General features: G+C 33.9%; 1 protein-coding gene across 10 annotated transcripts in view; it reads left to right on the top strand.

The window, feature by feature from the left end:
* The window catches only part of OSBPL9 (oxysterol binding protein like 9), a 203,056-nt gene that overhangs the window by 167,736 nt on the left and 22,906 nt on the right, over positions 1–12,414 (top strand). For 7 of the 10 annotated variants that reach the window (XM_072974463.1, XM_006200472.3, XM_015236147.3 and 4 more), the window contains 3 exons: positions 6,461–6,499; positions 10,166–10,256; positions 11,333–11,437. In XM_072974463.1, the coding sequence (XP_072830564.1) occupies positions 6,461–6,499; positions 10,166–10,256; positions 11,333–11,437 (235 nt within the window). The remainder of the gene's footprint in view (positions 1–6,460; positions 6,500–10,165; positions 10,257–11,332; positions 11,438–12,414) is intronic. The other 3 variants (XM_006200473.4, XM_006200471.3, XM_006200476.4) reach the window with 1 other exon arrangement.

Here is a 12,414-nt window from a genome sequence, read left to right as displayed (position 1 = left end):
TTCAATCCCCAGTACCTCCATTAAAATAAATAAATAAATAAACCTAATTACTCCTCTCCCCACCAAAAAAACAAACAAAAAAATAATAGTAATGTGAAACTGAGGCTGATAGTGTGAAACTTAAATGAATTGGTGTTTGTAATCCTCTTAGTACCAAGCATATAAACCATCCTAAATAACTGTTAAATGTAAAAAAACTTTTTAGGAGGGTGTAAATTTTAAAGTGACAATATGGCATGTTGGTGAAAATGGGAGAACTTCTGTCTGACACTGATAGGAATATAAATTGTTATAGTTACTTTGGAGGATTGTTCTTCCCTGGCAGGTTAATACAGTTTGGGGATCAGCCCCTTTGAGAAGAGGAATTGTCATCTGAGACTCCAAAGGGATATGAGTATAGCTAATTTGATACTTTTCTTGTTTTGGATTAATTTAGTATTAGCTTCTCAGAGGCAGCATGCTGTAGGTAGGATTTTAAGCTCCTTACAGTTTTGATTCTTTCATTTCAATTTTCACTCCCAAAAGCTTCCCACCTGCCTAAGTGATTAGCGCATCAGTTTGCAGATTTTGCTGCAGTTACAATTACCTGGAGACCTTTACCAGTTCTGATGCATGGCTCCCACTCCCACACACTCTGCTAGTTGCTGTGGACTGTCACCTGGACATTGGGATTTTTCAGCTCCAAGGTTGATTCTAATGTGTAGCAAAGTTTGGGCACCACTTGGTTAGTGGGATTTTCAGGTGAGCTGCATTAGCTCAGAAAACTTCATGCTTCCTTTGTACCATAGATAGAGACAGCTAGTCTTCCACTCGTGGGGAACTGCAGAGAAAGTAAGGGGTGGGTGGAGGGAGCAGAGTGAAAATAATCTGGGAGACCTCTACACCTGGGGACTCGACCAGTTTCTTCATCAAGATTAGGGGTATGACCACATGCCACGACTCATATAAGCAGGTGAAATTAATTTTAATAATTTATTTAATTCAGTATATCCAAAATAGTACCATTTCAAAATGGAATTAATATAAAAATTCATTCGTTAATGAGATATTTCATATTCCCTTTCTCATTTTTGGCACTAAGCCTTCAATATCCTGGGTGTATTTTACACTTTGCACTAGCCCCATTCAAGTGCCCAACAGCCACATGTGACTAGTGGCTTCAAAACTAGACTTCACAGATCTAGATTATCCTTTTAGAACTGAGTTCTCTGACCATAGATACTTTTAAAGTAGATTGTATATTTAAGTTATCCTTGGATCCCAGGTTCTCTTCCTAGAACATTTTTCTGCATAGACTTTTTGTTTTCATCAGTATTCATTAATTTTTCATCAGACTTCTTTTTAAAAAGCAGGTTTATTGATATATAATTTACATAACATAAAGTTCATTCAAAGTTTACACTTTAGTGGTTTTAGTATATTTACAGAGTTGTGCAACCATCACCATAATCTAATTTCAGTACATTTTTATCACCCTCAAAAGAAATACCATACCAATGAAGAAGTCATTACCTATACCTCTTTCCCTCACTTGCCCTTGCCCCTGCCCATCCTCCAGTCCCTGACAACTACTGATCTACTTTCTGTCTCTAAATTTCCCTATTCTGGACATTTCATATAATTAGGATCATATAGTATGTGGTACTTTGTGACTGGCTTCTTTCAGTTAGCATAATGTTTTCAAGATTCATCTATGTTGTAGCATGTGTCAGGACTTACCTCCTGTTTATTGCCAAATTATATTTCATTGAATGACATACCACATTTTATTTATCCATTCAATTGATGAACATTTGGGTTGTTTCCATTTTTTGGCTGTTGTGAATAATGCTGATATGAACATTTGCATGTAATGTTTTTGTGTAGATACATGATTTCATTTCTCTTAAGTATATACTTAGGAGTGGAGTTACTGGGTCATATGGTAACTCTAACTTTTGAGAAACTGCTAGACTATTTTTCAAAGCAGCTGCACCATTTTATATTTCCACTTGTAATGTGCAAGGGTTCTAAATCTTCACCAGCACTTGTGATTGTCTTTTTGATTATAGCCATTCTAGTGACATCTCATTGTGATTTTCATTTGCATTTCTTCTGGAGAAATTCCTTTTCAGATTTTTTAGTTGGGTTTTTTTGTTTGTTTTTAATCTTATACTGTGTTGTAGGTATGATTTTGTATATTCTGGATACAAGCCTTATCAGATATATGACTTGCAGATTTTTCTTCAGATCTGTGGGTTGTCTTTTCCCTTTCTTGATAGTGTCCTGAGAAGCATGGTCATTTTAAATTTTGGTGAAATCCAAGTATCAGTCTTCTATTGCTTGTGCCCTTGGTGGCTTTTCTGAGAAATTGTTACTTAATCCTAGATTATACAGATTTGTTCCTGTGTTTTCTTTCAACAGTTTTGTAGTTTTAACTGTTACATTTGAATCTGTGATCCACTTTTAGTTAATCTTAGTGGTTTAAAATATGGATCCAAGTTCATTTTTTGACATGTGTATATCCAGTTGTTCCATTCTCACTTGTTGAATCTCAACAAACTTGAATTAGAAATTTTCTTTCATCACCCTAACATATTTATTTTTTTCATGTAATAAGTAAGTGCGTAGGTCCATAATCAAGAGAGCTCTTATTCCGTTACATTGACTTATTAGAAAGATGGGGATATAGTTCATGTATTTTGTTGGGAAGCGTGGTTTTAAAATACTGGAGCCTGTAATTCAGGTCAAAAATCTTCCCAAATTATGTTGTGCTGATGTTGTTGTTTGCTATCATATTTCCAGATCTTAGTCATGCTGCTTTGTTCAAAGGAGAGAATAGCCATTGTGTTAAGGAATTATTACCAAATAAACATATGTTATAATTTAAGTAGGAAGCAGCATTAGACCCTTTCTTTGTTTCATTAACATAATCTATACTGAATTCAGTTCAATCTCTGGTTCAGTAATACTTGAGATTTAGCTTTAGCTGACCCAGATAAAAGGCAACTTATGCTTTACTTACAAAACAGAAACAATAAAAATTTTTAAAAAGAAAGATGATGAGTCGGGTGGGGAATGACTATAAGCCTTTTTAAGTAATAGGACAAAATCCCTAAAATTCATGATGGGAATGAATTGATAGTGAGATACTTTATAGTCTGTGGATTTGTCTAGATTTGACTCTGCCTTAAAAGATAAATCACAACAGTAATAAAAATAATAGACCTTGGCTTAAAATACCCTGTAGATAGCATGTATTTTAGTTAAGAACATTTAGGGGGGTAAATTGTCAGATATTTAAGTTTATTTTTTTCACTTTTAATGAGATATAATTGATAGCACTGTATCACCTTAAGCTATATAATAATGTGGCTTACTGCATCATGAAATGATTATCACAGGTTTAGTAAACATCTGTCATCTCATATAGATACAGATTTGAAGAAGTATTTTTTTCCTTAAGAAGTCTTAAGATTTTGCTCTCTTAACCACTTTCATATATAATACACAGCAGTGTAAATTTTATGTGTCATGTTGTGCTTTACATCTCTAATACTTATTTATCTTAAAACTGGATATTTATTTTAAATTAGAATTAGAGGTGGTGGTTTTCTTGGGTAATGTAATGTACTGTGTCTTAATTTATTGCTGTATAACAAACCAGCCTAAACTAAGTGTCCTAAAATAGCAGCAGTCCTTTATTTTGCTCACAAATCTGCAGTTTGGGTAGGCCTCCTGCCTTGTTTCAGTTTCATGCAGTGCCACCTGTGGTGGCTTGATTTAGTGGGAGGAGGGCGAAGGATCCACTTTCAAGATGGCTCACTGTCATGCCTGGGAAGTTGGGCTGGAGGCCCGGGTTCTTCTCCATAGAGTTCTCTTTACAGCTGCTTGGTCTTTCTCACAGTGTGGTGGTTGGGTTCCAAGAAAACAAGGTAGAAATTTGTTACACTTCCATGACCTAATTTCAGGAGTCATTATATGGTTACTTCTGTGTTTATTGGTAGAGATAACCACAAAGGTTCAAGGGTAGGGCCATGAACTCTACCTCTTGTTGGGGCCATTTTTGGAAAATTTAATCTACCATATGTATTTCTTTCCATTTACTACCACTTACATATGTATTTCTTTCTAAATAAATCCTTTGGAAAAATCAATTTAATGTTTAGGAATTAATAGAGGAAAGCCAAAAGTAAATTAAAATATCCTCTGAGCAAGAAACTTTAAAAAATTCCTCTGTCTGTATAGTTCTCAGTAATTTATTTTTAACTCTTTGTTAAGAATTACTGAAACTTTGGATATTGTAAATATATATAGTTAATTCACTTGTGCAAATAGAGGGGGACATCCCAGTGTGAATTATGTAGATATTAAAATGCTTTTATTCTCAAGGATATGCACTGTTGGCATTTCGCAAGACCACCCCTAGGTATGGTGATTTGGTTGGAGGACCCACAGGGCACAGCATTTAGCTGTACTCATAGCTGTGATTTATTACAGCACGAGAGCCAAAGCAAAATCAGCAAAGGGGAAAGGAACATGGGGCAAAATCAAGAGGAAAGTAGGCCCAGGCTTCCAAGAATCTTCTTCCAATGGAGTCATATAGGGTGGCTTATTAATTCAACTCCAGCAACAAATTGTGACAACATGTGTCATATCTATCAGGGAAGCTTATTAGAGACTCAATACCCAAGGTTTTTACTTGGGGCTTGTCATGGAAGCACTCTCTACCTTGTACTTACCAAGAATCCAGAGCTCCAGAAAGAAAGCAAGTGTTGAGCATAAATCATTTTGCTTGCTTAAACAGGTTAGGCACAGTGAGCCACACTTACCAGTTAGGTGGTGGGAATCCTCCTAAAATCCAAGTTCCTGGACACCAGCCAAAGACCAACTTTGTAAGCAGCTTTTCTAAGGATAGCTATTTCGGGCCTGCTATGTTAATTCTTTAAAAAAAAAATCCTCAGTCTTCAAGTGCTCTTAGTTAACCCTTCAATATATAGATTTCTGAGTAAGCGCAGTAAAGAAAAAGTTATAAATAAACGAGGTATCACTTGGCCATTAACTTTAAAACCAAGACCAAATATTGGTTTCTGTTGAAACTTGAAAACTTCCTGATTGTGTGGAGTTAAAACTTCAAACCATTTTAAGTTAAATATATAGTATGTGTAATACTAATAGATGGATTGTAGTTACAGGAACAAATGTGTGTGGTAACTTTTCACCACCACCTTCCTTGAGTACATCCTTGGAGAGGAGAGACAAGGCAAAATAGCATATTAATTAAGAGCATGAATTATGGAACAGGACTATATATATTGGAGTCCTGGCTCCCCACCCTCTTTGTGTCTCAATTTTCTCTATCCAATGGGGATAATTATATTACCTACTTTATAGAGTTGTTGGTGGAATACATGAATTAACATACAGGCATACCTAGCTTTGTTGTGCTTTGCAGATAAATGTTTTTTAAAAATTGAAGGTTTGTGGCAACCCTGTATCAAGCAGGTCTTTGACGCCATTTTTCCAACAGCATTTGCTTGCTCACTCTGAATCTGTCACCTTTTGGTAATTCTTGCAATATTTCAAACTTTTTCATTGTTACTGTATTTGTTATGGCAATCTGTGATCAGTGATTTTTTTTATATTACTGTTACAAGTCACTGAAAGCTCAGCTGGTGGTTAGCATTTTTAAATTAAGGCATGTATATTGTTTTTAAAGACAAGGCTGTTGTACACTTAATAGACTACAGTGTAGTGTAAATATGACTTTTATATGCATTGCATTTATATGCAAAAAAGATTTGTGACTTGCTTTACTGCAATATTTGCTTAATTATGGTGGTCTAGAATCAAACCCACAATATCTCCGAGGTATGCCTATACGTAAGTTACCTGCCAGGTAGTAAGTGTTGGCCCCTTTATCGTCATTCTGTGGATACAGTGATTATGTTTACTGAAACAGAATTCAGACCATTTATTTAGAAAAGTATCAGTGTAATTCTGGGGCTAGCAGCCAGAATATGGGAAATTGTATCTATCATGAGTTTTTAAGAATATGTGATTGTCATACCTGTGAAGTACAGTAAGAGTTTGGGGGCTGTAGGGAGTTGGCATAATTAACTATAAAGTTAATCCCAGAAGTACTCAGGATCTTTAACCTAAATTAATATATCTGCTTTTAATCATTGGTACCAATGTGACTACACAGTTCAATATGATATTTCTACACAAAATTATAATTAAATGCCTCTATAGAAAAATAATTGCCACGCTGTCAGTGTTAATTGTTGTGTTGCCAGTGATAGGATTACATTTGGCTAGGAATGGACAAGTGGAATTTTTACATTAGTGGAAGCAGAGTAGTAGTTTTCTAACATTGTTACTTACCCAGTAAAATAAGCTTTCTTACTAAGGAAGAAAGTGCACAAGGCGTTACTTGAATGAAAGAATGAAGTTAATATTTTTAACATTTCTCCTTAAGGACCAGTATAATGCGGAGAAGCACGCAGATGGAATTATAGTAAGTTTAATCTAATCTTTGTGTCCCTTTACTTCTGCAGAGCATTTTAACCAGTCATGTCAGAAGAAGCCTGAATTTCTACTCATTTTTCAACACAAATTCCTCTTTTCACTTAATCACTGCTTTTTGTTGTTGACTCTTGCAATTTGCCTTAAGCTCTTAAAGTTGGCCATCTTGCAGCAATCATTTGGAGGGGAAAGTGTCGATCTTAAAATTTTTCTAAGTGTTGGTTCAAATTGAATCACCTCCTTGCATGTGTTAACTTGAAGGGTTAATCATGGCATAAAAATGCAGCTTTTATGACTAAATAAGGCATAACTCACAGTGCTACATTTCTTGTCAAACTTTTTTTCTGACGAGATCAGAGGAGAGGGGCACAATATTGAAATGTATCTTAATCTAATTATATGTTTATAGGTTTCTATTATTTTCTTATCTTTTATTTTTAGATCATGTGTATTGTGTTAACTGTCATTGCTACTGTGATATATACTGCTTTTTTGTTAGAACAAGTTGTAACGTGAATTCTTTCACTTAACAGCCATTTTCTGTTCTTTCCTCTCCTTGACTTTTACTCTTTCCTTATATTCAACTTCCACTAAAGTGAAAAGAAAATTTTATTGGAAATAAAAGTTAGAGTTTCAAAATTTGCGATTTAAGCTAGCCTAATTTTATGGTCATTGTGTGACATCTGTTCAAACTGTATTTCTGAAGCAGGAGGCAGCCTCTTTTTTTTTTTGTCTTGAAGCTTTATAAATGCCAGCTTAGCTTGTCTGAGATCTGGAAACTAAGTTTGTAAGTCTTCAAAACAATCTCATGATTATACTTGAAAGGATGAGTATGTTATCTTTATCTTTGATTTAAAATGAAAAAGAAGTTAAATAGCACTATTGTTTACATGTTTCTTAAGAAAGCAGATATAAGAGGAACATGTTAAAAATTTGAATTAAACACATTGGAATTTTTGTTTCTCTTCACAATGTGAGTTCAAAGTTTGAGCCTTGGTGATTTAATATACTTATAAATATAAGTATGTGTAAATATAAGTGGTATAAATACAATATAATGTAATATAATATCTCTTCCTGAGGAAGCAATTGAGGTTATAAGCCTTGAAGACTTACATGGAAAAAGACTGTATATGTTGTCTAGCATTTCATGATCCTTAAAGATGCTAAGAAAAATTAATTATGGCAGTTATTTTTATCTCTTTTCCCTCAAAGTTACTTTTTTATTATATTAAACAACAGTGTATAAAGCATCCAAAAATGTTTGATTATTTGCAATTAAAAACATCTGAAAAGTTTATACTCATAGAAAATCTGAACTTGTAGAAAACAAACATATTTGAATCATTTGATCAGAGACTATAGCATTTTTCCTTAAGAATTTTTATTTTTAAAAAAGAAAGAAAGTGCTCATGGTTTAGGCCATAGCCCAGATTGCTAGCGCCCAGATTGCTAGCACCCAGCCTTGCCACCTACTAGCTGTGACCTTAGGCAAGTTACATAACCTTTGAGTCTTCGTTTCCTCATCTATAAAGAAAAGTGACTCATTCTTCCTCAGAAGATTGTTGTTTAAGGTACAGAGTTAGCACATAGTACTCAGTAAGTGTTAGCTATATATACATATATGTATATTTAATATATTACATTTTATATTGTATTGCATGAATTTTAGTAATGTTATAATAGATTAGGGCTAAGGATTGTCACTTGTTTGCACTTCTCCAGCTCTGCGCATTCTTTTTCAAAGCAGAGTGTAGAATGTTATTTGACATATTTTAGGCTGAAGTTGATTGACCACAAACTGTTAGATAAGTGTAGAACAGTTATATTTTCTATTAACAGAAGCAACAGAAGATATTTGGTACTTGTAATACATATTCAAAAAAGTCTGAAAGTGTTTTCTGGTATTGACAAACCTAATCTTAGTAGAGTTCATCTGCAAAATAGAAGATTACATTCAAAAGGTAGAATTCTAGTCCCTTTGTCCAGAATTATTTTATTTCTCAGTATCTTCAGTAATTTTTCGTATATAATAGGTGGGGATAAGGAGATGGGATGTTCTCATTCCTCTGGCTCACAGTATTGAAGGTGGGATTTTGCCTTTGTAAAACACTTGAGGCCTTTTCAGAAAATCACTATGTAAAAATAAAGAATTTACTTGAAGAGCAGCTCCAGGAGCTCAAACTTGTTGAGACACTTGTTTAGTTATTATGACCCATGCTGGTATCTGAAAATAGAATCATAAAGTAATAACCAGAAAGTCCTTAGAGACCATATAATCAGACATTTCTTCATTTTATACACTGGGGAAGTGAGGTCTACAGTGAGTAAGAGACTTGCTGAGCCCTTGGTAGAGCAAGGATTCTAAGGAATTAAAATTCTAAGTCTCTGCTTCTGTGCTTTTCCTAATGCTTCAGAACCTTCCCTACTTCACTCTACTAGATTTTATTTTCAGAATTTATTCTGTGTCCTTTATTTTCCAGACTAGAATATTTATGGTAGGTAGACTGTTGTAGTGACAAGAATCAGAGTTCTTAAGAAGTTCAAATCACTTGATTTAAGAGATCCGATTTAGTGATTTTTATGTATTAATGCAGAGAGGGAATTTAAGGGAAAAAAATTTAAGTAATAAGAATGCTGTAAAAACTTTCCCATTATCTCAGTTTCTATTGTTAGGTGCTCTTAAATTTTTACAAATAGTTTTTGGGGCTCATCAGTAAATTTTTTCTAATTCCGTTTCATTATTTTCTAAGTTCTATCTAATACATATTTGACGTTTAGTTTTCCAAATCAAGGAAAGCTAAATTAGAATTTTAAAAATTAAAATAAAGTAAAATTAAAATTTTATTTCTTGGGTTTTGTCTAGTATAGTCTCCTAAATAGCAGATTTAAACTGCTTTTTAAAGACCTTGGTTTAAAATCTCCCCCTCCGCCAAAAAAAAAAAAATCAGTTAAGCTATGGAGTCTTGTGTTTTAAATGTCATCATGCTGGCAAAATAGTTTCTTGGCTTGGAACCAGAAAAAACTAGACTTTTTTTTCCTCTCTAAAATTGTAACTACATGTTTGATTATTTTTTCCCTTCTAAATCCTCAAAAAAAATAAAAGCTGTTTTCCCCACAACGCCCAACTGGAAGATACATCTCTTTGCCTTTAGTGACTGTAAAACTAGGTGCGTGTATAGTGCAGTACTCAGCGGTGGCAGGTGGCAATAATATGGGATGTAAAGACTAGTCATGGGTGTAATATTTATTAATATCAGAGAAGAGAGAGCATTTCTCTGCCCTTGACAGAGAGCAGCATTTATGGTGAATAAAAATTTGAGAAGCACTGAGTTGAATTGAGAGGTTATTGTTTTGGCTTCCTGAAACTATTTTACAACTCTTTCCAAGTGTTTTCATTTAGTTTACCTTTCTATATGACAGAGATTCATTCATTTTCCCTCCTTACTATGCCTGTTTGTTTGTTTGTTTTAATAAGGAACTCTTAGACTTCTATATAGTAAAGTTGTTTTATTCCCTCTTTGCTTTTTCACCGTCATGTCTATATAGCTACCTTCAGGACTTTGCTGTCAGAAATGTGGGTATTTCATACATTTGGGAGGGTCAGCACTAGAAGGACATTTAGTTAAAAAATAACTGTACTGTTTCTTTATCTCAGAGTACTATTAATCCTGTAGATGCAATATATCAACCTAGTCCCTTGGAACCTGTGATCAACACAATGCCTTCCCAGACTGTCTTACCTCCAGGTATGGTATAATAATTGGAAAAATGTTTCACAGATTCATTGATGACAAAAAACTTAATTTTTTAAGGCTGTTGTAGTAACCTTGAAGGGCTCTTTTTCTTTCTTTCTTTTTTTTAATAAGTAAAAGTAATCACACACATACATAAAATATAGTCAGAAATGAACTGTAAAAATAGTGTTTTGGGTATTGAGGCTTTTTAAGTATAATTAAATGGCTTTTGGTTTTCAAAGTGAGATGGAAGACAAACTTGGTTCCTTGAATTAGCTGGTAGGGCAGTATCATATGACTCAGGATTCATGGCTATCAAGGGAAACTTAACATACCATAACATACCTTAATCTACTTGAAAGTGATCCAGGAATGTTCTATTGGTGTATTTTTTAATAGTTCTAACTAATACAAATGGTTTGTTCATGGTGGACTTTAAGATAATGAGAAAGGAAATAACTAAATTTGTGATGCCTACTGATAAGGTAGACCAATGATATTTTGAAGAATAGGATAATAAATAGTATTTTTTTTAAACTAGCAAAGGAGGGCTTAGATCTGATACCCATTGATTTCATTTTACCTTTTTGTTGCATCCAACATTTCTGTGTTCTCAATGATAATGTAATTAAGTCAGAAATTGTACTGGAAAAAAGAAAATCTTTTTAAAAATACTTATGAATATATGAGATCTTTTTATGAATTTTTACTCCTTAGGAGAATGAGCTTAATCTCTCTCATGGGACTAAAGAGGAAGTACTGTGCCCCATTTTAGATTTTGCATGTAGTTTGATGCTTTGAAACAGTTTATCATCAGAAGCTTTTGCTGGTTTTACAGAGCAGTTGTACTCAGTTATTAGCCTACTTTGAGTGGCCTCTTGATGTCTGCCTTGTGTGTTAGTACCAGGTAGCATATCATCACTGAATTTAAAGGGGCTAGGAGTTCAGAAAGGAGTAGTAGCATGGAACTTGACTTAATGGAATAGTCTCAAAAATTACCGATCTTTAGGATTGTGAATCCTACACAACTGCAGTTGAAGAATTGTGTTTGGCTTTTTTTCTAACGTATTTCACATGTTCAAATCTAGAACCTGCTCAGTTGTGTAAGTCAGAGCAGCGTCCGTCTTCCCTACCAGTCGGACCGGTATTAGCTACCTTGGGACATCATCAGACTCCAACACCAAATAGTACAGGTACAGATTTGTATAATTCCTTTACTTAAATCTCTTAACTCTTCATTAACATTTAAGATTTGTGTTTGATTACTGGTGGAAAAAAGGCTGAAGAAAAGTTGTATATTTGTGTTGGCGATAACATAGTTTTACCATTACAGTTCCATATATGAACTGGTTAACTTTGTGATTGAACTAGAAGCTTTAGTAATAATCATAATTTAAATGAAATAAAATATTACAGGATTTTGTATATTTGTTTACCTTGAGATATATTTTGAAGATCTATATTGACTTTAAAAAAATTGTTCAAGTTAGATTTATGTACTTACTGTAAGGGATCAGACAATTCAGAGGTATGAGAATAGAAGCTGTAAGTCCTCTTTATTGTTCTCTGTCATTTGCATACATGTTACATATATGCTTATGTTGTATATTTTTGTTGTTTTTGTTTTAACGTAAATGACGTCATATGATTCTGTGACTTTCTTTTTCCATTTAACCAAAAATATTTAGAGGGCTTTCTATGTTCATACAGTTAGGTCTGTGACATTCTTTTTACAGCTGCCTGCGTAACTATTACCTGTTTTTCTGCTGATGGACATATAGGTTGATTCCAGTATTTTCCTGTTATAAGCAGTACTTCAGTGATATCCTCGTGTGGCAACTTTTGGCACATTTGTACTTTTTAAGGATAGGTTTTTCAGTCACATTTTTGCCAGTTTTATAGGCAAAAAAAGGATACTTCTTTTTAATTTGCATTTTTTAGTTTGTTTAGACTTACAGTATTTTTTTTCTCTAATTCACAGGGATGCTATCAAGTATTAATATTAGATTTATTTCTTGTTTTAAAACTAATTAGGTTGATGTTGAGTTACTAGTTGAACCGAATTCAAGGGAGCACTTTGTGCTTTTGTCCCTGTTGTACCTGGAGGCCAAAACCAAACCAGTCTTGAGGAGGTGGGAGATAAGCCCCTGCAATTGCTCCACAGATTTCT

The sequence above is a fragment of the Vicugna pacos genome, chromosome 13 (genome assembly GCF_048564905.1).
Source record: "Vicugna pacos chromosome 13, VicPac4, whole genome shotgun sequence".
NCBI classification, from domain to species: domain Eukaryota; kingdom Metazoa; phylum Chordata; class Mammalia; order Artiodactyla; family Camelidae; genus Vicugna; species Vicugna pacos.
The sequence above is the reverse complement of the archived record's forward strand: the minus strand, read 5'-3'. Positions and strand labels throughout refer to the sequence as shown.